We start from the raw sequence: 27326 nt of genomic DNA on the forward strand, positions 1-27326 counted from the left end.
AAAATTGTTAAAACTATTAAATATGAAATTTGTGAGTTACAATTTGGCTTTAGAAATAGACATGAATTAGGACATGTAGTTATGTTTTGTAGATTTTGAAAACGCATTTGATAAGGTTCAACAAAAAGCTTAGAGATATATTAAAAAGCAAAAATATTGACAGTCGTGAAATAAAAATTATATCTAATCTATATTGGAATCAAACTTCCAAGGTAACAGTTAACAACCGAAACATTTAAGTTTTACAATACAGAGAGAATTAGGTTGGGTGCTGTTACCACTACTCTTCAATGTCTACAGTGAATCAGCATTTCAAGAAGCGCTCGCAGATTCAATAAAGGGTATATCTATCAATGGAAAAGTTTTGAATAACTTGCGTTTTGCAGACGATACAGTAATAATGACGGTTAACAACAATGATTTACAGATCGTAATGCAACGTCTTAATGAATGCTGTCATGAATACGGACTAAGGATGAATTTAAACAAAACTAAATGCATGATCATGATTTAATCAGTAAATGCAAACATTCAATTGATTGTTAAAGATACTGTAATTGAGAGTGTGGATACCTACAAATACTAAGGAACATGGAAAAGATCAAATGTAGACCAAAACAAAGAAATTAAGATAACACATGCATCATCCGTTAAACTTAAAAAGTTTCTTTGTTGTCGGGATATAAGGTTAGAACTACACCTAAGGATGCTTTGGTGTTACGTGTTTTCTACTCTTTTTTATGGCTTGGAAGCATGGATATTGAAATAAATGCATCTTAATTAGTTGGCCACCTTTAAATTTTGGTGTTACAGAAGAATCTTACGAATATCATGGACTTAAAGGATGTCAAACATAGAAGTTACTGGAAGAATAGGAAATGAAGCTAAAATAATATTGACTATCAAAAGAAAAAAACTTGAGTACTTAGGACATGTGATGAGAGGGCAAAAATACTCATTATTGCAGCTTATTATGTCATGCAAGATTCGATGAAAGTGAAATGTGAGAAAACCAAGAATATCGTGGCTTAAGAAGTTAAGGGAATGGTTTGAATGCGCTAGTGCAGAACTATTTAGAACGGCAGTCAATAGGGTCCATATAGCCATGATGATTTCTAACATTCGATAGAAGATGGAACTTCAAGAAGAAGAAGTGGCATTTTTGTCTCTGATGACTGGAGTAATAGATGATCATATACATGAAACCAGAGATTTAGATCACAAGACATACATCAAAAAACGAAGAGACAAATCTACAAGACGATAATCCGACCAATAGTGAGCAATAGATGAGAAACTTGGGTATTGACTCAAAAATCTGTAAACCCACTTTATCCCAGTATATTCGCCTACTGTGTCTTTAATGGACAGGCCATGTATTCGGGATGGAAGAAAACAGGCTTCCAAAAAAATCGTTAAACGCAAAAATGCAGGTATGCAGATGTGAATATAATATAAGCGATAATACGACGAATAAGGTATTGAAATATTCTATAATCATTCAGAAAGAATATTATTATCTACAAAGAAATACGAGCTCAATATTGTCATGGGTGATTTTAATAGAAAGATTGGTGGAGAAAAATAAGAATATATCATAACAAAGCATGAACTGAGAACAAGAAACGAAAGAGGAGATAGGTTGGCCCCTTTCTATTTAGAGAAGCAACTAGTTATCAGAAATACAATAATTTCAATATGGACGAAAGATATCTTGGCAGTCGATTGTAAAGGAGAGTGGCTACAGACTGTAATAGACTGAATGGAGAGGTTTACTTGGTTAACGGTAATTTTAAATTTAATTACAGTTGTCTTGTATTAATAATAATTTATACACACGGTCACACGGTTTTTGACACACGGTCAAAATTATGAAAAACGTAGTCTCAGACAGGATATTATTGATAAAACTGCAAAAAACAACAATAGATGAGAATATAGTACAAGTGATATTATGCCGAAGAAGATATTAAAATATTCTATAATGATTTAGAAAAAATATTATTATCTACAAAAAACACGAGCTCAATAATATATGGGAGATATTAATGAAAAGATTGGCGGAGGAGAACAGAAATATATCATAGAAAAGCGTGAACTGAAAATACGAAACGAAAGAGGAGATAGCTTGGCCTCTTTCAGAAGATTGATTTCAGAACTATAAGAATACGAACTGAACAAGAACTATCGGATAAAATAAATGTAAATAGAAGAGTTAGACAAGGCGGTATACTCTCACCTCTACTCTTCAACAATTATTTCTTGGCAATATTTAGAAAGCAATATATGCAGCAAGAGCAATAGCAATGATATGTGATGATAATATTTTGAATATCAGTAAAAAAAAGACATGACCTAGTATGCCCTTTGTCAATTTAAAATGTATTTAACACTGAATAACTGATAAATGAGTAATACGCATTTGTTTACTCACATATAGTATGTAATGATAATGCTGAAGTTTGGTTAAACATAAACTATTAACTTTCCACTATACTTCATCTTAAAAACTTCCAAAAACTTGGCCCTCAATTGTGATCATCAGAATTATTTGACAGGGCAAAGGAACTTGACAATCAAACATTCCATAACTTTGAGTATAGCACTGACTTTGTATGCTTTCAATTGTACCAATTTTTGCCACGTTATTTTAGAAAAAATAGCATGTAGCTTATCTAAACTACAATTAAAACAAGTCAGTGCAATTTTTCATTTCTAACTTAAATTATTACTTTTCGTTAATGAGAGACTGTTTCAATAATGCATAAAGCACTGACGGGTATCAATAATATTTTCTGTTTATCGTTTTGTTTTATGTATTATTCTGTATGTTATATGTAAACTAAATTTATCTTTTATGAAGTAATTGACTTGTCCTACATCACTGCTTAATTATATCAGATGAATTTTTTATTGCCCATGATCTATAGACTTTTTTGTAAGTGTAACAGTTATTAAAGTATATAAATCAATCTTTACTTTAACAAATATGCAATACAATCGATAAAGAGTTTTTGATTAAATATTAATTGTTAGTGTATGAAAAGTTAAGTATAATTTGTAAAATATTTAATTCTAGATCATTATTGCACATGTTATAATAACAAATATTTTAAGTTATTTCCAAACTACGAATATTTGTAGCTTTTACTTCATCCTTAACAAAAATAGCATAAACGTACCACAAAATATTGGCATCGAATCGAACCATTGGCCTACTAGCCACTTCCACCGAATGAACGTTATTTTGGGCATTTGCTTGATTGGCTAACTTTTCGGCCCTCTTCGCGGCCATCAAGGCATCGCTCTTGAAATATTGACAGGCACATCGCACGTCCAAAGACCTCACGGACGACTCTGATGAAGGTTCTCTGGAAACGTTGCGTTTCTTGGCAGGCAGTCTTCCTCCTTCCGACACTGACCTCTTATTGAGGTTCGAAGTACTATTGGAGAGCCGATTGGATATGAAGCCGCCGCGTACCCGTTGGGATTCCATATCTAGTTCTTTGGAATTCTTTACATTTTTGGAAGTTGTCAAACGCCCGCTAGAGCGACTAGCTCTAGTATCTAAAAACCACTAGCTAATTTTAGTTAGAGGTTATTGTTAGAATTAGAAAACGAGAAGTTCCGATACTTTACGATTTTTTCCGATTTTATTTTTATTTTTGGCTTGCTGCACCTCGAAATCATTTTCGTTTTTACTTATTTCCTTTTATATGCGATGAGGTATTGAACGGGTGCCAAGAGTTCTTGAAAATTATTTCGCAGTGTTGTTGTAATTAATTGTCTTATTTGTTTTTGTTGACATTTTCCTGTGCCGTTCTGCAGAAGCAGAATGTTTATACGTTTATTTTTGAAGTTATTTATAAATTTAGCTGTAGGTATGTCTTCCTAATTGTACGTTACGTAATAAAGTTGGTGTTTTCCGTTTAGAGGACGCAAATATTTCACTATCTTTCCACTTGAAAGAGTGTTTAAGGAATGTGTTCTAAATATTAGCTAATGACTTTTTTATAATACAGTGTTTCACAAAATAAAGGAAAACTTTTTGAGAACGATAATGCGTAAATAAATCCAAACAATTTTAATGGGCATGTATTTTAACTCAAAATTGTTTATAACAGCAATATTCCTAGTATTATCTATAAACCTATTTAAAAACGATATATATCAATATATCTGATAACTACTGAGAAGCTACTCTCCTAAACCTGTCATATAAACTATTAGCTAAATTAATTATGGCAAAAATAAAAGTCTACAAAACAATAACACGCCCGGTCCTAACATATGGTTCAGAGACCTGGACTCTTCTTCTTCTTATGGTACCCTATCCAATTAGTAGATGTTGGCGACAATTTACTCCTCTCGGCCTTGTGTGGCTCTAAAGAATGCATGGGCATCGAGATTTGTCCAATCCCTTATGTTTTTAAGCCATGAGTATTTCTTTCTTCCGATGCCCCGTTTGTCTTCTATCTTCCCTTCCATAATAAGCTTTAGGAACCGGTACTTGGAATTTCGAAATATATGACCCAGATAAGCAGTTTTTCTTTTTTTTATTATTGGCAGTAATTCTCGAATGGGCAGTTCTCTGCCCATTCGATTTAATACTTCGACATTTGTTGTGTGATCTGTCCAGGGAATTTTAAGCAGTCTTCTAAATACCTACATTTCAAAGGCCTTCAATCGGTTTATCACATTAGCCTTTATGGTTCAGGTTTCTACACCATATAGAAGTATGGAGTAAATGTAACATTTTACAAAGCGATACCGAAGCGTTAAGTTTAGACTGCTGTTGCTTAGCAAGGTTCTCATATTAGTAAATGCTATTCTGGCTTGCTCAATCCTGCTACGAATCTCTATGTCTGAATCTAGATCTTCAGTTATCCAACTACCGAGATATCTGAACTTGGGGACCTTTTGGATGTTCTTATTGTTTACTCTTATATTTAATTGCATATTTCGTGTTCTGCTAACTAACCACCATTACCTTCGTCTTGCCTATATTAATCTTCTAGCCCAGTTGTTCTCCTTCAGTGTTTATTCTATCTATTAGTCGTTGTGGCGCTTCTTGGCTATCAGCTATTATGACTGTATCATCAGCATAGCGAAGATTACTAATAGTCTGTCCGTTGATTTTGATTCCATCTTCAGTGTCACTTAAGGCTCTATCGAAAATCGTTTCAGAGTAAAGATTAAAAAGGAGGGGTGACAGGACACAACCCTGTCGTATACCTTTTTCCTACTCTCACAGATGCCACTTGATTCATACAAAAGTTCTTTATAATTTTTAGGTCATTCTCATCTATAGAACGTTCCTGGAGCAATATTACTAATTCTGAATGATTAACACAGTCGAACGCTTTCTGGTAATCTATAAAGCATAGGACTAAACTCTAACAAAAAGTAATAAAAACATGTTAGGATGTTTCTAAAGAAAAGTACTAAGGCGAATCTATGGAGCACTAAATGAAAATGGTGTGTGGAGAAGACGATACAACTTCGAACTTTATAGAATATACCAGGAACCTGATATCGTAAAACATAATATTAAGATAGTACGTCTGAGGTGGATAGGGCATGTAATGCGGATGGAACAAAATGACCAAGCTAGAAAAACGTTCCTTGATAGACCCATTGGTTAGAGAAGAAGAGTAAAACCCAGAACAAGGTTCCTTGATAACATCGATGAAGACATGCGGAATATGGGAATACGTGCTTGGCACAGGAAGGCGATGGGTAGGGACGACTGGAGAGAAGTTCTTGAGGAGACTAGGACCAATGCAGGGTTGTAATGCCAGAATGATGATATTAATATGATTGGCTATTAAAATTATCTGAAAACATAATAAGTATCATTTCGGATTCCACAATTAACAATCAACGATCGATTAAATATTTATTTTAAAATAAGGTTTACAGCAAACATCTACCCACCATCAGTTTGTGGGTTTTAGATGCTCTTTGATATAATAGAATGAAATCTGCTTAACAAAGCCATGGTAGTATTCAATAATATGTATAGTCCGTCTACAAAGTATCCGGAATTTTATATTTTTCCTAATTTTAATAAATTTCCTTTTTGTAACATTTTAAGACAAAAGTAATGCATCAAGTAGGTTGTACCGATAGTAGGTTATGGACAAAATCGCATGAAAACACCATCTGTCAAATATTGTTGTTTGTAAACAGACTTAAGATTTGTGAAATAATGTAGCAAGTAGAAAAAAGAAAAGTGGTGGAATATTTCTATAGAAAGGGTGTTCGAAACGTTAAAAAATTAGTGCAATTGACTGAACTCGGAAAAAGTTCAGTGTATGAGATAATAAAGAGGATAAAAAATGGCATAGTTATGAGAATGGGATGAGAGAATGAGATGGGTACTCGAGAAGCTCTATTTTGCATGCGAATACTCTTACAAAAGAGCATTGAGTTTAGGAAAAATATTTACGTATGTTTTATAGATTTCAAAAAGCCTTTGATAGAGTACCACATACATTATTATTGCAATGCTTAGACTCAGTTGGTCTGGACACGTATGACATTAGATTGCTTAAAAATCTTTACTACAATCAGACCGCTTGTGTTAAGGTGGACCAAGAGGTTTCAGCTAAAGTTTCTATTAAGCGTGGTGTCAGACAGGGATGTGTTATGTCACCGATGTTGTTTAATGCCTACACTGAACCAGTTTTTAAAATAGCGTTAAATAATCGCCGCGAAGGTGTTAAGATCGGTGGTGAAATTATTAACAACATCAGATACGCCGATGACACCGCAATAATGCCAGAGAGTCTAGAAGATCTTCAAACCCTGTTGAATGCTGTAAACAACGAATGCACTGAAAAGGGCTTAACAATCAACGCAAAAAAAAACAAAATGGATGGTGGTCGGAAAAATTAATATCGAAGACTCAGTACTAAGATTAGATAACAAAATCCTGGAAAGGGTGGAACACTTTAGATATCTGGGTAGCTGGATTGACTGCAGGGTTGAAAGTGACGAGGAAATTTCGACCAGAATAGAACTCGCACGGAAAAACTTTATTAACTGGCGTTCTGTATTATGCAGTAGAAGTCTGTCGTTGACCACACGTCTAAGAGTATTGAAGTGCTACGTCTGGTCCACTTTGTTCTATGGATGTGAAACCTGGACAACAAAAATAAAAAATCTTAACAAATTAGAAGCGTTTGAGTTATGGTGTTACCGTCGCATGCTCAGAATCCTGTGGACAGCACACATATTTAACGAACGCGTGCTAGAGACCGTGCACAAAGAGCGAGAATTGATTAACATCACCAAAATGAGAAAGGTCCAATACTTCAGTCATATAATGAGAGGACCTAAATATCGCTTACTCCGGTTAATCATTCAGGGCAAAGTCGAAGGAAAACGTTGGGTCGGAAGAAAACAACTGTCCTGGCTGCGTAACATTAGACAATGGACAGGTCGAACGGTCGAGGAACTGTTTTATCTAGCTGTCGACCGAGAATCATTTCATCAGCTTGTCAATATGACGATAGCCAACGCTTGAATACAAGCACGGCACACAAAGACGAAGATGAGACATAGACCAGTTTCGAGTAGACCGCATAAGATTCGCAGAAACAATTTAAATGCTTTAGTGGCTTTAGGACGACCAAATCCGCGCCTAGGGTTTCGAAAATTAGATTTGGAAATCAACGAAGAATAAAAGTGTGCCCAGAAATTGTCCGCATGTCACTGAAAAAGCAAGGCTACATATCAAGGAATTCAAAAAAATCCCTACAATGACATCTCTGCAAAGGCAACGAAGAATAGATTTTTGTCAACGTTTTCGATAAGATAATTTTAATAATGTCTTCCAAATTTCCCACTAAAATAATGGTTTGGGGAGCAATATCTCAGCGTGGTGCTACACCTCTCTGTATAGTTAATGGTACTATTGATAGTGAGAAATATTATGACATCCTAAATGGTTTTCTTCTTGAAACGGCTCATGTTTTATATCCTGAGGGGTGGCGTTTTTAGCAAGATAATGCAAGATGCCATACTTCTACTTATACTCAAGCTTGGATGCAAGAACACGAATTGGCAACAATTCCGTGGCCAACAGCATCTCCAGATCTTAATCCCATTGAAAACATATGAAGATTGAAGTGAAACGAGCAGCGCCACGAGATAAAGGTTTGATTCGGTCAGTTTTACAGGCCTGGAACACCATTACCGAAAATTATGGCCTTGACCTAGTTTCGGGTGTACCTGGACGTTTAGTTAAGTGTTTAGATTTAAACGGAGGTTGTATAAGTAAATGAGATGAATTATTTGTTGAAATTTTATATTTGAAGTGATAGAAATAAATACCGTAAAATTATAATTCTGCTTTCTTTTTTCCGGATACTTTCTAGACTGACTATACATAGTGTATTTAATAACATTAAAAAAAAGGTAAACAGAACAGTCAGAATGTGGTACGGATCGTTTCTTAGTGGTAGCTAAAACTTATTTTCCTGCAAATACTATATAGATAGAATCAAGTAGATCAGCTAAGGAAAAAGGAAACCCAATGGATACCATCAAATATAACATTGAGAGTTTAAGAAATTTGTCTACATATGTAGTTCCTATACAAGATGAGATTAACCACTAAAAGTAATATTCTGAAGCTGTTTTCTCGCGGCATCTTAATGCAATTTACTATTTTGTTTTGGAATAAGCCGCATTTTACTTCAAAATTAAGTTCATTAATTTTGAAGTAGTAAGTTTATTAAATCATTCTCAAAATACAAAACATTGATTTAAAGTAGATGACATTAAAATGATATTATTAATGTTTTTGAATGGCATTCATCGGAAAACTTTACTGTAAGATAGTTCATTCGATTATATGAAATCCAAGGTAACTTGAGAATATGCGTCAGAAAAATCAGTTTGTCTTTAAAAAGACAACCACATGCAATGATGACAGTAAAAGTCTCGTTAGTGATTCCATAGTGAATCATGAGGAAAAAACCGAGAAGAAAACCTCATAATATTATCCCGACATGTTAAGTATTTGGTCTTACATTTATTTTACTCTTAATAATAACACCAAACTCTGATTGTATGTGTTTGTTATTTTAAAACAAATGATGTATGCTGGATATATTATTGACTTATAATAGTGGAATTTTCTTCCTATTTATTTCCTCTTTTAATAGGGGTAACCAGATTCTACTGCATTCTGCCGAGAAATTAGCGACGCAATTGGATTAATTTAACATAGTTACAGCCGTTTCTTTGATTTTTCTCTTACCATCTGTTTCTTTCGGGACTATACTTGAATCTTTCCACTGAACTCTATGTTCATTTTCCCGTGCGTACTTACATATTTAATATTCTCTATTTTTACCACCCTTAAAATTTTTCTGTGCGCTTAGATTTTGTTGTTTCTTTTGTATGAAAAATGCTTTCAGAACAAGAAAGTAACGTTTCCATTTTTATTACAAAATGTCAAGTAGTTTAGGAGATAATGCAAAAAACAATTTTTATTTTGTAACTTCAAAGGGCTGTTACTTTTTTTGTGTACACTTTTGTACTAATGTAAGTTGGATTCAATCAATTTATTTTTGTCCCCTGAATGCGTGATTTAATTTATGACAAACCTTTTTGAAACACCCTGTATAGATGATGTAACAGAGCATCACGTGTATTGTCTAGAACTCATGAAACTGAAAATACATTATTAGTCCAGTCGTCAGAGAGTTGACCGCTAGAAATCATATGAACAAGCTGAATTTTGCAGAGAATATTATTGTTGGGACTCCAAAAAGATGCAAAAAAGTTTACCACTTTTACCTCCGGGCTTCCCCCTAAAATCCCCCTCGTAGGGGCTGAAAACTCAAAAAAGTCGATTTACCAAGAATCTGTACATCGCAGAAAAAATGTTTTAAATAAAAAATGTAGATGAGATAATTTTAAACAAAAATTGTTATTAGCACTTTTTGTGTAGATTGAACCGTTCTCTCGGAAACAACGCTTGATGCGACCGTCGATTTTAAATGTCAGTTACGCGCGCGAAATCAATGTTCAATAAAATTTGTATCAGCTCGACGGTAAAAATTCGATATCTTCTGATCCAAGAGTCCTATCGACAAAAATTAAGATGCATGTTAAAGATAAAGAGTGCAGCTTTCGTATGCAGTTTCCGTATTTTGCCGAGAATAATCTCAGTTTTGATAAAGATGTTAAATAAATAAATGTTGCGCTACTTTTGCCATTCTTAACGATTCTCATGTGATCCACATGATTACATGTGAAAAAAATTGATTACTTGATGATATTATTGAACATTCGTAGTAAAATTTCCCTTTTTAGAGATCAATCTTTAAAACCTATGACATGAAATTTTAATTTTGAGTTCTGGCAACAAATATGAGGTATTTGAAATATGAATAAAAACTCTGGTTGGTATGGTGAAATGATTATCCTCATACGAGGGGGGTTTTAGGGGGAAGCCTGGGGCTAAAAGTGGTAATCTTTTTTGCGTCTTTTTTGGTATTCCAAAATTAATATTCTCGGCAAAATTTAGCTTGTTCGTATGATTTTAAGAGGTTCATTGGCATTTGCGTCTCTGACGACTGGAGTATATTAAAATATCCCTAGGATTGCCACGAATATATTCCCCCACTTAACAACATAGGAAATAAGGTATTGAACGCGACAAATCAATTCGAACTTTTTATTTCTGTTTGATTTTACTTGTAGATTGGAACTGATGATGCGTATAGATTCATATACGAAACGATTTCTTTATTGGTAATCAACACAAGTACTGTTGTGTAACTTCTTGATGTACGTGTGTCTATTAGCCCAGTCTGGTTATACAAAAATCATCGATTTCACGGCAAAATGTTTCGCAGATATCTGAAGCTTTTAAGACATAGGTGGGGGTTACTAGATGACGAATAGATAAAAAGATACTCCTATTTTTACCTTGCGTTTTTTTTAAACAATAATTTATGGTCAGAATTTGATTTTTTATCTATAAGTTTTTCCCTTATAATTTGAATAAACAATATTTATACCATTTTTTTATATCAAGAATATCTTTATTTTCCCGTTTTTTCAATTAAAATTGATTAATAATTTACGGAGATATTTGCAAAAAACTGCTTTTTTGCAAAATAAAATTATGTACGAAATTTCCCCCCGATCGGTCAAATAGTTTAAAAGTTATTCAATTTGTTTATCCCTGGGACTAATTATTTAAACTATTGAGCTTGCCCTATGTATGATGCTAGACACATTCAGCAAATTTCATAGGATTCTTTAAGACTTAAACTATCTCAGAAGTTAAATGAATATTGAGTTTTCATCGAAATGATTTACAAAATAAACGTTTGAAAAAGGGGTATGTTTTTTACTTATAAACTATTGTAATAACTTCTATATTTTTCAAGCTACAGACTTGTACGTACAACCATTAGATAGCTGGTAAAAAAACTCACATTTAACAAAAAAAAATAAACCTTCTATGAACAATAGGAACGGAGTTAGCGACAATTTTTTTGTTAATTATATCTTCATTGTTTATAAACATTAAGAAGTAAAATTTGCACAAATTTTGAATGAAAATCTAAACTTTATATTGAATTTTATAGCTATAAAATTCATCCAATTTTTCGAAACTTAAAACCTTTCGAAACGAAGTTACTTTCGAAAGATCGACATAGGAAAGTGGAGGGGAAACTGTTTTAGCTCCTCGCTGCAAAATTTAATGTTATGGTTACGGATTTATCATTCAAAAGCTTCAACGGTTCTGTAGGAATTTTATCAGGTCCATATTGCTTTTCCATTTTTAGCGTTTCTTATTGCGTATTCTACTTCTTCTTTCAATATGTCTGGCCCAGTTGCATTGATTATCTGAGTTAAGTTGTTTCTATCGTCTTCAAATAATTCATTCAGGTATTCTGTCCATCTTTTTATATTCTAGATCTACAATAAGATTTCCATCTTTGTCTTTAAGTTTACCTATTTGGCATTTCTTTATGCTTCCTGTTTTCTGTTCTCTTTTACTTTTTTGTGCATATTGAACGCATCGTACTTTTTCTCATAGGTTTCCATTTCTTCACATTGTTCTTTAATCCACTCCTCTTTGGCTTCTTTTATTCTCTTTTTTATGTGTTTATTTATTTCTTTGTATTTGTCTGGGTAATTCTTCATCTTTCTTCTTTGTTCCATCAAGTCTAGTATATCTTGTGTCATCCACCCCTTATTCTTTGTTGTAGTTTTTGTAAGATGTTTCTTTCCTGCTGTTTGTATAGCTGTATTTATGTTCTTTAATTTTTGGTTAACGTTGTTTGTATCGTTAATTTGTTGCTGCATTGAACGGAGGTTTTCATTTATTTCTTCTCCTGTTTCTTGTCGTATATTTTTGTTTCTAAGTTTATTTAAATCTAGTGCCTTTCTGTGTGGTCTTCTAATCTTTTTTGGTCTCGCCTCTATCACAGTAACTACCGGGTTATGATCAGAGCCTATATCAGCTCCTGGGTACGTCTTAGTACATTTAACAGCATTATGATACCTCCTTGCTATCATAATGTAGTCTATTTGATTTCTCACTATTTTTTCTTTGGTATGTTGTGGAGATGTCCATGTATATAACCATCGAGGAGGTAATTTGAAAAAGGTATTTGTTATTACGAAGTGTTCATTTTGGCAAAATTGAACGATCTCCTCTGTCATTTCTGTTTCCAAGCCCATATTTTTCTACTTGTTCTCCTACCTTACCTTGATCCACCTTGGCATTAAGATCGCCCATTAATATGTTAATGTATGGAAAGACTGACTTAATAAGTGAAGACAAACAACCTGCAACAAAAAGGTTCAGACCTGGCAGCGAAGTCGAATAAATGAACCAAATTTTAACTTTTAAACCAATGTATGTAAAGAAAATAAAAAAAGTAAAGTTCAGTAAACATTGCAAAATTTAATACGGCAAGTGATGAAAAAATCGACTTATTTTCTCAAAGCGGTAAGGCAGATTAGATTAATATTGTATCATATTTGTAAGGAATATAATAATATAATGTGTAAAAAATTACCTGAAATTTAATTTATAAAATATATAAGTATTATTACATCATTGATATAAAATTAAAAAACATATGTTGATTTTCCGGGATTTTCAGAGATTTTTGGGGGGTGAAAATTATGTCATCATTACTGCGACAGACTATTCGAGCAAATTAAAAAAAAGTAAGTATTTAGGGTGAATTTCAAATGGACTCAATTTTTCCGAGTTTTCCCATATTTTCCGGTCAGTGAAAACTATGTAGTTATTCATATTTCGACGAGCTACCCCAGAATAAAAAAAGAGGCTTGCAGCTGCAAAGGAAGCCAAGATAATGTAAATTTTTCCTACGTGTTGCAATTTGAAGATCCGATGCCGAAAAAAAAAATCGGAGCTGAAACAGATATCCTCTCCACTTTCCTATATCGATCTTTCGAAAGTACCGTCGTTTCGAAAAATTAGATAAATTTTATAGCTATAAGTTTCAATATAAAGTTTAGATTTTCATTCAAAATTTGTGCAAATTTTACTTCTTAATGTTTATAAACAATGGAGATATGATTTTTTTAAAAATAGTCACTAACTTAGTTCCTATTGGTCATAGAAGGTTTTTTATTTTTTAATGTGAGCTTTTTTACCAGCTATTCAATGGTTGTACGTACAAGTCTGTAGCTTGAAAAATATAGAAGTTATTACAATTGTTTATAAGTAAAAAACATACCCCTTTTTCAAACGTTTATTTTGTAAATAATTTCGATGAAAACTCAATATGCATTTAACTTCTGAGATAGTCTAAGTCTAAAAGAATCCTATGAAATTTGCTGAATGTATCTAGCATCATGCATAGGGCAAGCTCAATAGTTTAAATAATTAGCCTCAGGGATAAACAAATTAAATAACTTATAAAATATTTGACTGATCAGGGGGAAATTTCGCACAAATCTAAAAGATGGTAATTCCTTGATGTTTAAATGTATTAATACCATTTTATTTTGTTAATAAAAAAATTAATAAAATTTATAAATTAGTGCAAAAAACTGCTTTTTTGCAAATATCTCTGTAAATTATTTATCAATTTTAATTAAAAAAACGGGAAAATAAAGATATTCTTGACGTAAAAAAATGACATAAATATTGTTTATTTAAAATATAAGGGAAAAATTTTATAGACAAAAAATCAAATTGTGACCATAAATTATTGCTTAAAAAAAACGCAAGGTAAAACTGGGAGTATCTTTTCATCTATTCATCATCTAGTATCCCCCACCTATGTCTTAAAAGCTTCAGATATCTGCGAAACATTTTTCCACCTTTTTTTTTAACCAGACTGGGCTATATGTATATATTCTTTCAAATACAAGTTATTAATCTACAATAATTAATTTAACCAGTGCGAAAAATATATCTGCCCCTCCAATACTCGTAATTCGTGATTGTGATATATATATATATATATATATATATATATATATATATATATATATATATATATATATATATATATATATATATATATATATATATATATATATATTTAATTATATATATAATTATATATTATAGCCAACGCAGTTCACAAAGTTCACAAATTATCGTACAGCTATAAAGAGAATGATGAATCAGAAATTCTATTTTATTTCGAAATCGCACAATTAATTACAAAAATATTATAAATTTTCCAAGAAATAGTGAAGAAAATATTAATAATACTCTTGTTATCTCAAGTTATGTAATTTTTGTAACAGAAAAAGATATTTTTAAATTAATTCATATTTACAAGAAATTAAATAGTTCTTGTATTCATACATTGGTATTTCTCTTTTTATATCCTTGTGGTACTACCATGTAATATATTTATAGCACTGCCTAATGGTATTGACGTACTGCCAATCATATTAGCACTGCTGGTAAGTAAAAAAACATGTAAACGACTGCAAATATTGGAAACTATATCGCCTTTTTTTACCGCAAGTTTTTATCAAAGCCAGTAACAAACAAAAGGTACCTACCTTATTTTAGACCATCTGTTTTTTCTTTCCTCAAGAGAAATATCTTTGACCATTTTTTCCTCCATGTACGTATCTTCTTCATCTGCAGGTATCGACGGAAACTGGTCCAACTCCCCAATCTTAGTATCTTCTGTTTTCACAATTTCTGTCTCTGGTACTGCAATGTCCTCATAACTGTCACTTTTGCTCTTTGATTTTCTCTTAAATGAAACTTTTTTCTTCATGACTGGCGAGTTTGGTGTCTTTAAAACTGATTTCAGTTCTTTAGGTTCTTCAGGCTCGATTTCAGCTTCTTCTAAATCCAGTACTTCTTCTGTATCCATGGGTATGTTTTCCTTTACTTCTTTAGTTTCAACTAGTGGTTCTTCTGCAGTCTGTTCCAATCTTTCTTCACTTTGGGCTTCAATCTTCTCCGCTTCTTTAATTTTCTCTTGAGCTTCTTCAATTTCTATTATAGCTTTCTTACTTTCACTTAGTCCATCTTCTTCATCTACAGTCATATGTTCGGTTTTTTGTTCCCCAAGTTTTTTCTCCTCCTCAACAACTTTTCTGATAATCTCCTCTACGCAACTGGATTCAATTTTTTTCTCTGTTTTACTCTCCTCTTCTATTAAATGTTTTGTAATGTCTTCGATGGAGTTTTTAGGACTTCCAGGTTCCTCACTGACAGGAGTTAATTTGTTCGATCCTATGGTAACTACGTCTACTGCTCCTTTTGCTAATTCTTTAAGCTCATTTACTTTAGTCGCAAAGAAGACTTTATTTTCCGAGGATGGTGTTTCCGGTACGTCTGAGCTATTATAGTCTAAAATCTCGTCGTCAGAAGGAGCTGTTAGAAAGATGAATTGGACGTTACCAGGTAATTCTTCTGGAGTCTCTTCTGTAGTAGAAACTGTTTCACTTCGTTGTAATACAGGTTTAGTTTCGTTTTCTAAATGAGAAAATTCATCAGTTGCACCTTCAGGCGGTTTTAAAGGAATGTGAATGTAAACAGGTTTTTCAACTTTATGTGGTTTTAGTTCTTTAGTCTTTACCTCGATAGGTTTTACCTTCTCAGGCTCATTAGATTTCAGATCTTTCTTGGAGGTAGCTTTTGAAAATGTGTTTTTTATTTTATCTTTAGCATCTCTAAGTTTTTTCATTAGTCCCAATTTTGATAAACTTTTCCTACTATAGCTGCTCTCCAGAGAGAGTTTTCTTTTTCGTTCAGGTTCAGCTGACTTGGATCGCGTTTTTCTGCCCAAATTTTCAGAGTCTACCCTTGGCCTAGAGGTTGAAGCTTGAAAGAGTTTATCAAAGAAGTCATTAGTTGGAGCTGCAGTATCTGAATTATCGGTTTCTGTTTCTGCTTGTGTAATATCTTCATCCCTCTTCACATCTACACTTATATTTATTTCTTCGTTTATCGTATCGTTATTAGCTATTTCTACTATTTCAATGGATTCAGTAACACTTTCCTTTTCTGGTTCTTCCTTGTCCAAATCCTTAACATCTTTAAGTTGATGTTCCAATATTTCCTTCGTAACTTCTTCGGTATCTTGAATATCTTCAGTCTTTTCATCAATTTGAACAGTTTCTTTAGTGGTTTCTCCCTCAAAAACTTCTTCTTCCTTTACTTCCATTATAGGTGAAGGTAGTTTGTGATCGATTTTGGGTTCTTGTAGATGTTTCAAGTTCTTGACAAGATCCCTAAAGCTTCCAGGTTTTTTGACAGTTTTCTTATCACTTTCTGTCTCAAACTCTAATGACGAAAATTCGTCCGATTCACCTGGAGGGGGCTTAAGAGGAATATGAATATAAACGGGTTCTGTAGATGATGTACGGGATTTTTGAGCTGGATTTTTTATTTGAGGCGGAGGTGAATTTTTTTGTTTTTTGACAGGTTTTTTTTGTTTGATGGGGAAACTTATTTTAGGCATTTTTATTTTATCTTTGGTATCTTTCAGTTTCTGAAGTATAGCTTGTTTTCCCAAACTGATCTTGCTGTCTGCCGATAATTTACGCTTTCTGTTAGAGCTATGTGCTTCAAGCATTACATTTTCTTCTGTTTTTCGATTGTTAGGTCGTTCAGGGGCTGTATGTTCCTCTTTGTCCAATAGCTGACTAATATTATCTAAACTTTCTTCTGAATGCAAGAAAAACATTCCAGGGCTTAAATGGTCTTTATCATCGTTTGCTACATCTGCATCTTGTACTTCATCGGTCTCTTTCGTATCGCTGTCGTCACATTGGTCTTCATCAAGAATTAATGAACTACAACTAGTTTTTATGGAATGATTTTGCGGGTCTTTTACTTCTATATTGGGAATTTCGATTTCTTCGACCATATAAGAGGATTGATTGTCGAATGTGGAGACTTCAGAGATATCCAAATCTTCTGATTTGCCCATAGTAGAGGAACTCTTTGCTTTGCGCATTCCTTCCATGGTGTATGGTTCAGGATCAAAGATATCGTAGAATGGTTCTTTGTACAAATGAGTCCAGGGATAACCTCCTCTTCTGCGGGATCTTCTTATGTCCTCCCACTTGTAGGTTTTAATGGGCACCCGGGGAAATTTTCTTTCTGCGAAAAGAAACAATATTTAGTGTATGATACAAAAAAGTATTTAGTAATCGAAAAAAAAAACAATAAAAAAATTAGTCATAAAGAACACTACAAAAAAAACTATAAAACAAGCTAAGCAACACAAAAATAGGTCTGTAAATATGTATAAATATTATCTCAAAATGTATAAGTATTTATAAAAGTAATACAAACGGTCGTAAGTACCAGTTTAAACTAATTGAGTAAAGCCAATAAATTATTAGAAGGCAAGATTGACGGTAAAAGGGGCATAAGCCGAAAGAAAAAATCTTGGCTACGAAACATCAGAGATTGTACCCACACAAAAGGAAATGAATTAATTTATCAATCCCAGAACAGAGAGAAATTTGCCATATTGATCGACAACTTCAACAGAGAAGGCACTTAGGAGGAGGAAGTAAAGCCAAATTTACTATTAATATTAAAAAAATTCAACAGGTAAGATCTTCACTTTATTTATTTTCTTGGAGTAAAAGCCTACATTGCCTTATAAACTAGACGAAACTATCAAATTTTAAGCGATAATCCATACAAGACTAAACCCTCAACTTAAACATGGGAAATGATTGAATCAACGAGATATCAAGAGGTTCAATGTCAACCATATGGAATAAAAAATGGAAATTACTTTATTTAATACCTCATTAAATTTTCAAAAATCCCGAGAAAGGGATGGCATCCCATTTAAACACGGTGGAGAGCAGATCATCAAGGTGATACAAAATAGTTTGTAACCTTTGGTCTGAGGAGTAAATACTTATGGAATGAAGCTTAGGCTTAATATACCCGTTACACAAGAAGGAACCAACTATAGTGAAATAACTGCCGCGGAATAACTCTCCTAAATACAGCATACAAGATGTTATCAAACATCTTGCATAAAAGATTGAAGCCTTATACCGAAACGTTCCCAGGAGGATATGAGGCAGTTTTCGGGTGAGGATGTGAAACAATTAACCAGATCTTCACACTACTACAAATTCTCGAAAAAAAACTCGAGTTTAAGATAGATAAATAGATCTTTTTGTCGATCTTAAAGCGTCATATGACAGTTTAATAAGACCATGTCTTTACAATAATATTATGAAAACGGGGGGTTATTGTATGGGGAAAGAGTATGGGGGGGGGGAACATAATTTGTCACATTAGGGGTGTCAGGGTTATTTTTCACATTATGTGACAATTGGTTATGTGTTTAAAATATGTAAAAAATCACAGAAAAATGCAGTTTTTTCAAATTCAGAGTATGTTTCAGTGTGGAAATGGCTAATATAATCCTGCTACTAGAAAAAATAGAAAAAAAATAAAAAATCGTTCTGTATTAACATGCAGTTAAGGTTATGTGCTAAAATCATGTGAAAAACTTATCAAAAAATTGTGGTTTCGCATTTTAAGTATGTTCGGTTATGAAAACGGCAATTCGGATCGCTCTATTAGAAATAACAAAATAACATATCAAAAATCCTTATTTGTTGACATACAGTTGAGATTATGTGCTAAAACCAAGGGAAAAACACCAAAAAAGGATATTTCGAATTTTGAGGATTTTTCGGGGCGAAAATGGAAAATCTAACCTCGCCATTCAAAAGAACGGAAAAAATACACGGAAAATAATTATTTAGAAGTTTGCCAAAAATTACCTAAGTAACCTAAAAATTCTTTGAAAAATTCAAATATTTTTCCTGAGCTCAATTTTGATCCAAAATATCTGATAAAAATCAGAGTATTTTGTAATGATTTTCAGAAAACAAGTAATCCATGTAATAACAATATATTATATTAGACCATTTAAGAAAGACGCCAACATTCTCACAAGAATCCTATAATTTTATTGAAATATTGAAAATAGAAGAATTTATCGCTTTATTTATAATATATTTTAAAACGACTAAACTCGTCTAGAATTATAAACCAAATGGAACGTCTATTCGTTGTTGGGAACAGCTGGCACTGATACAACAATGCTGCGAGAAAACATAGTCTTTACTTTATTATTTGACTTGCTTTTGAACTTTAAATCATATTTAATTGCGTACATAAAAATTTCTAAAATATATTGTTGGTCTGCTCACATGGTAGATACTAGTAATAATAAATAAACAGTAAATAAACAATATTTAAAACGTAGTACTCGTAAAAAAATATTGCCGAAAGGAATTTATTATGATTACTTTCTATTTATCTCTTTCTTTGCTTTGTTATATATATATATATATATATATATATATATATATATATATACAGGGTGTTTCAAAAAAAGGTAACCCCGTCTCTAAGGTAATAATTGGGGTTTGCTTAGTAAAAAATTTTTGTAACGCCATCCGTTTTCAAGATACAGGACGTTGAAGAAAAAAAAATTTTACGCGTTTTTTACGATTTTGCCGAAACTACTGGCAACATTGTAATGAAATTTTATACGAATATGTTTTGGAAGCTGATACATTCCATCAATTTGTTTTTATATCTGATTCTCATAGAGGGCGCTAGTTACACGGATCGTACTAAGTATTAGTCAATATAACTTTTTTAAGAATATAATTATTAATCAAAATTTCAAGTAAACTTAAACATCATTCAATTTTACACGAAAAAGGTTCTTTTGGTAAAACTCGATACTGTGTACCGTTTTCGGAATATTTTGATTTGAACATTATGAAGTAATAATTGATGCTGGTATAAAATAGTTAGTAATTAAACAAAACTCACAAGAAGAAAATTAAATTAATGACTAAGAACATAAAATAAAATTCAATTACAGTAAGTATTTAAAATGCCCTCCGTTTTCGCAAATACTCAAGTCTATTCTTTTTTCTAAAGATTCTATTAACCTTCTAAACGGTAGGGGATCAGCTATGATGTCATTAAATTGACGTTGAATTCTTTCTTCCCATTCTTGGCGTGAATTTACCTCTGTAGCATAGACTTTTTCCTTAATATACGACCAAACTGCGTAGTCCAAAGGGTTAAAATCGCATGACAGAGGAGGCCAATGAATCGGAGCTTCTGCACCTCTACCAATCCATCGATTCGGAAAATGATTACTCAACCAATTACGACACCTTCTATCAAAGTGTAGTGGAGCTCCATCGTGCATAAAAAATAAAGATCTTCGCTCGTTTAGCGTTAAATCTTCTATCTTGAATAATGAATTGTTTAAAAAAACAAGATACATATCACCATTTAAATTTCTAGGTAGAATATGATAACCTATTAATTTGTTACCTAAAGTTGCTGCCCAAACATTAACTTTAAATGAGTGTTGGTAATATGATACCCTTTTGACCCTTTTGACTCGTGGATTCTCATCACACCAGTAGTGTGCATTATGGTAGTTAAACATACATTGTCGCGTAAAGGTGGCCTCGTTCGTAAAAAGAATGCATTTTAAAAAATTTGGATTGTGGGCTGTCCTTTGTTGCAATGTTTCACAAAAATTCACTCTAACCGGTAGATCATCTGGCAAGAGCTCTTGGACTTGTCTGTAATGATAAGGATGTAATTGCTGTTCTTTCAGTATCCGAAAAGTACTTGAAGAAGAAGTATTTGTTTGTCTTGCTATATTCTTTACGCTAACTGTTGGATCTTGATCAAGTAAATTTAAAATATTATTTTCTTTATTAATTGTTCTTGTTGTTCTTGGTCTACCAGAATTTATTTTATTTGGTCTCACATTCCCAGTTTCTTGACAACGTCGTTCAATGGCTCTAAATGTTTTTTTACTTGGTAAGTTTCTTCTAGGAAACTTTTCTGCATAACGTGTCACAGCTGCACTAGAACATCCTAAACATTCGCCTAAGGTTAATAACATGTCAGTGTATTCAACATTTGAGTACATTTTGATTTGATTTTACAAATAACAAGGTTTCAAAACTCTAATTATTGTTGATTTATCGTCATAACAATCAATAAATGTCAGATTTCCATGGAACACTTGGAGAAAATAGAGGTAAACCTATTAGAACTTTATCATTACTACCAGCATCAATTATTACTTCATAATTTTCAAATCAAAATATTCCGAAAACGGTACACAAAATCGAGTTTTACCAAGAGTACCTTTTTCGTGTAAAATTGAATGATGTTTAAGTTTACTTGAAATTTTGATTAATAATTATACTCTTAAAAAAGTTATATTGACTAACACTCAGTACGATCCGTGTAACTAGCGCCCTTTATGAGAATCAGATATAAAAACAAATTCATGGGATGTATCAGCTTCCAAAACATCTTCGTATAAAATTTCATTACAATGTTGCCAGTAGTTTCGGCAAAATCGTAAAAAATGCGTAAAATTTTTTTTTCTTCAACGCCCTGTATCTTGAAAACGGATGGCGTTACAAAAATTTTTTACTAAGCAAACCCCAATAATTCTTTTTCAGTTTTTTACCTACCCTAGAGACGGGGTTACCTTTTTTTGAAACACCCTGTATATATATATATATATATATATATATATATATATATATATATATATATATATATATATATATATATATATATATATAAGAAAGAGATAAATAGAAAGTTCAGTAATCACAATAACTTAATCATAAGAACATCAAGTCATTCCAAAATCTCTTCAAATGAAACATCACACTAAATCTTCATTAATTTAGAAAATTCTTAGAGTAACTGGTTTTTCGTTTCTTCAAAATTCAATTCATTCCACCCGACGCATCTTAGATACAACAAATTCCCAACTTTTCAAAAACTACAATGACATCCACTCTTTCAATATCCATCCATTAGTATGGGACACTTTTGATCTTCTTTCTCATCCAAAAGCCCAACACATTTTTGACAATAAAACCCAAACCCAGAAACGCAAACTGGACCAACTTATCTCTCAGCAAAATCCCCAGCCCGTTTCGAATCAACCACCTTCTACTGTTGTTCGCAATTTCTCAGATATTCACATATTTTCGAAACTAAAATTTAGATAGTTGCTCAAATCTGTGCTTTCTACAATTTTCAAAGCAAAACAGACGATAAATGGACTGACATGAGGGACCTACAATTTACATTCCACAACATATCAATTTATCGAGGAAAGAATCTTTTACAAACTTCTTATACTTAAAAAACGTGAGTTGATAAAAATACAGAAGCAACAGTTAAGATTTGATTGCAGTCCTATCTGGACTCCTCAGAGCGACTATGTAGTCTACTATATAGTATACTAGTCACGCTGAGGAGTCCTGATAGGACGAACTACGTATAAGCGAATAGTGGAAGCACTACAATATATAAAGAATAGTAGGAAAATGTAACTTGTCTTTCACACACAATACAAAAAAATCCAAAACGCTGATTGAATAATTAAATTACCACTTTAAATATGTAGAACACAATAATTATTGTATAAATACGCAATAATTAATAATATTTTTCATTATATTTAGATATAGATACCTAATATTAGGCTTATAAAAAATTAGACAGAACGAGTCTGTTGCGAGTAGCATGCGCCTACAGGACTGAATCTGCGGCGGCCTTGTGGACTATCACGGGTTGGGTTCCTCTGCATGTGTTAGCAGTAGAAAAGAAAAGAGACATCTCTATGGGAGAAGAAAGCATTTGACAACACCTATAAAAAAAAGGGAAAGATCAATGGAAAAATGGCAAGAAGGGTGGAACAACAAGGAAGATGTTGCTCAGTGGACAAATATGCTGATCCCGAGCCTAAGGGACTGGGTAGATTGTCTGTTTTAGGGCGTATCTTCATAGGTTCAGAAAGACAGATACAGATAAATGCCTATACTGCGAATATTTCGACATTGTTACTCACACAATCATCATCATCACTGGCTCGACAACCCTTTTTGGGTCTTGGCCTGTTCCAGGATTCTTCTCCATTCTGATCTGTTTCGTGCTTTTTTTCTCCAGTTTTTTATTTTTAGTTACTCACACAATGCTGGAGTGTAATAGATGTACAGTGGAGAGAAACATAATGTATAAAGAAATAGGTATGAACCCTGTGACTGTAAGAGATGGTCGTGAAGATGACGGAGGGATGGAATAGTATTCACAATTACATTCAAGCAGTCATTAAAAAGAAAGAAGAAGAAGAGAAACACCAACCGGGCTAATGACAGAGATAAGATCTAATTACTATTTTAATGGGATTGAAGGGTAAAATAAGTTTATTGACGTTTGAATTTTTGATCTTTAATCTTGCACTGATAACTTGTTTATACTCCAACAATTAATATAAAAAAGAATAGCGGTTGGTACAGAAGTACATCTAGCCTTCATCGACCTAGAAAAGGCGTATAATACAGTTCCATGACTTAAATTGTGGCAAGCTTAACAACAACTCGACATTAGTCCATACCTTTTAGGAATAATCACAGAAGTATACAGGGATAACACTACTTACCTAAAAATCGGATATAGACTATCAGAGCCAATAAAAGTAACTAAAGGACTAAAACAAGGATGCAGTATGTCACCCTTACTGTTTAATTTATATATTGAGGCAGCTATCCAAAATTGGAAAAACCACTGCCAGGGAATGGGAATCCCCATAGGAAATGACGTACTGTTCTCCCTGAACTTTGCGGATGACCAAGTCATCCTAGCTCAAGATTCCTATGATCTAGAATTTATGATAAAGCGTCTATAGAGAGAATATTTAAAATGGGGGTTACAAGTCAGCATGAAGAAAACACAATATTTACTTAATTATCAGTTTAGATGCAAGGTTTGAAGTGTTGATAGACGAGGACGTGGAAATCAAACAAGTGAAAAAATTTAAATATTTAGATCCACTCATTGCTAAGAACGGCTTTAGAGAAACCGAAATTAAACACGAATTAATCAGCTACGTACAATTGTAGGATGTCTGAACTCCTTATGGTGGGATCACCACATTTCCAAAAGGAACAAAAAGAGAATAGGGCAAACCATGGTTGAATCAGTTCTTTGTTATGGCTCTGAAGTATAGACAATTAATGCAGACCTAAAGAGAAGATTGTTGACAGTTGAAATGGATTATTTAAGAAGAATAGCTAGAACATCAAGGCAGGAAAGGAAGACTACCGAATCTATAAGAAATAACATGAATGCTACAGAAACGGTCATTGACAGAATAGAAAGAAGAGGCTCAAAATGGTTTGGACATCAATTGAGAATGCCTGACAAACGTTGGATCCAAAAACTTCACAAATGGAAGCCCCCTTCAAGAAAAAAAAGAGCTAGACCTCGACGCTCATGAAATGAAGGAATTAGAAGAGCAATGAAATCGACAGGTTTGGAGGAGGAGCATGCCTTGGACCGGGAGGATTCCCGGAGGAGAACGGAAATACGGCGATAGCCGTCTTCAAAATGTATTGTATTTACAAGTTGGATTAATGTCAAACGTCAATAACCTTATTTTAAGCTTCAATTTTGGCTTATTCCCATTAAAATAGTAATTACTTTAAAATGCCACAAGAAAATTGTAGAGACTCAACATGGAGGTAGCATAAAAAATTTTAAACCCCCCCCCCTAAGACTAATTCTGGGTGAGCCACTGCTTTGTACTATTCTATCATTTTATTTTTAGTGGTAATTTTTATGTTACCTACGTTGATTGATATAAAAATTCTATATTCTAAATATTGTAATAAAATAAAAAATGGGTGATTTTTAATTAGTTCATTTTTATATTTATTTCAGTTGGGAAATATCGAAACAGTTCAATTGGCCATTAACATGAGAAACACGTTTTGTCTATTTGGCAATTTTTATAACACAATATACCAATTTAGGTCTGTAGCGGTCTCTATACAAAGAAATAGGAAGTCCAGAGAACAGTTGTTGTTAATGAGTAAATATATCGTAAAACAATAATATAATTTATGTACGTGTGTCTGTACATATATGTACATATAATTGAATTATGATTATATTTACCTCAAAGTCTCAAAAATTTCCGTATCAGCCACATCTATAAAATATCTAAATATACATATTTAAATATATTTATCTCGTGCCAGACACACTGCTTCATAGGCCATTCCAAAATATCTGTCACACACACATACACACATTTTTTTTATTTTGGTGTATTTGACGTAATCTTCCAATAATATTTTAAAATTTCAATGACTCAATTGTCTTTTTTTTGTTTCGAAGAGGATGTCTAGCCTGTAAGCTCGGTAGCAAACTATATTACATGTTTTTTGTGATGCCAGAATTGACATTAACAACAAAATGCAGCTTGTTCGTGTGATTTTTAGAGATTCAGTGGCATTTTCGTCTCTGGCGACTCGACTACTTGAGAATTCAATTAAAATCAATAGCAACTACAAGAAACATATTTTTTATCTTGAAATAAAAGACGCATTAATGTTTCCATATCATGCTTCAAATATGTAAAAATTCAAAATTTCTGGTCTTCTCCATGTCTTTTGTTTAATTCTAAGAAGTATTGGAGCGGGTAAATCGCAATAAAATATTCATAGTACACAGTTAGTAGGTGCTAACTGATGATCAGCAGTTTTATCAAAAATATGTACTGGTACCAGTGTGCATAGGTACATTCAAGTTGGTCAAAAAGTACCTGAAATAATGGAGTCGCACGTCGAGCTGAACAGACAGGGGTTTACTATAAGACACTATTTACGTAATATTAATTCAATTGTATTTTTACGGCTACTATTAAACTTTATATTACGATAATGTGTACGTAATGATTAGTCAATCGTAAAATTGGTATTAACAGACCGAAAGATCATAAAAAAAGACGAATAAGAATAGGTGTATTTTGATTGATTTTTTAAATGAAACATACTATAATTACACATAATGACATTGAATGTGATATAAATAGAAATTAGTAATAACTTTTCAGTATCTGGCTTGTATTACAAGTTGGAATGTACCTAATAAATAACTAAACCGTTAAAACGTCTTTGTTAACATTAATTATTAATTTGTTGATAGTATTCCTAAAGTGAAATACAATTTTATTGAATTTTAGAATAGAAAAAAGTATTTCTCGATATCGGTTAGATGTTCTACAGGGGCGGACTAAGGCCTAGGCAACCTAGGCACGTGCCTAGGGCCCGTAATTTTTAGGGCCCGAAAATATTAAGTTTTTAATTCTTATAAATATTTTTTATTGGTAACAGAAAAACATATTTAATTAAAATAATATATAATATAAACTACCACAAATTTTGCTTGTAATATTGAGTAAAAATAAATTTAATTGAAAATCATTTTCTTCTTTTTTTAAGGATGTAATCTATGTATGTAAAAAGTGTTCCTATAAATGTTTAAGTAAGTGTGAAAAAAAGAAAATGGAAAGCAGATCGAGATAAAGTGACAAAATAGATGAAAAGATAGTTGGACAAATTTTTAACTGGAGATGGAGAATAATTGCAACAATCGTCATCATTATCACAAATTTTGCCTACTCAAACTCCAAAAACATAATTTATAAAGCAATTCCAATTGTGAAGATGTAACAAAAGGAGAAAATATAAATTTAAAATCATCTCAAAGTAATGATGAAACTAAGAGTTTTGTAAACGATATTGCATTACGGCCAAAATACTTAACAGACGCTATGTGAGAGTATTATATAACAAATCCATCAAAATAAATAAATTGAACTTTGGAATCATCTTCTATTCGATGCAACGAATAGTCAAAACAAATCACAACAAAATTAACTATTGCCTCCTTCTTCAAAACAATTAGTAGCGGGGAAATA

The 27326-nt window shown here is 32.6% G+C and overlaps 1 protein-coding gene across 2 annotated transcripts in view; it reads right to left on the minus strand.

Moving 5' to 3' along the window:
• The window catches only part of LOC140445881 (uncharacterized), a 60269-nt gene that overhangs the window by 15276 nt on the left and 17667 nt on the right, over nt 1–27326 (minus strand). For both annotated transcript variants that reach the window (XM_072538288.1, XM_072538287.1), the window contains one exon: nt 15040–17602. In XM_072538288.1, the coding sequence (XP_072394389.1) occupies nt 15040–17602 (2563 nt within the window). The remainder of the gene's footprint in view (nt 1–15039; nt 17603–27326) is intronic.

This window comes from Diabrotica undecimpunctata, chromosome 7 (genome assembly GCF_040954645.1).
Source record: "Diabrotica undecimpunctata isolate CICGRU chromosome 7, icDiaUnde3, whole genome shotgun sequence".
Classification (NCBI taxonomy): Eukaryota; Metazoa; Arthropoda; class Insecta; order Coleoptera; family Chrysomelidae; genus Diabrotica; species Diabrotica undecimpunctata.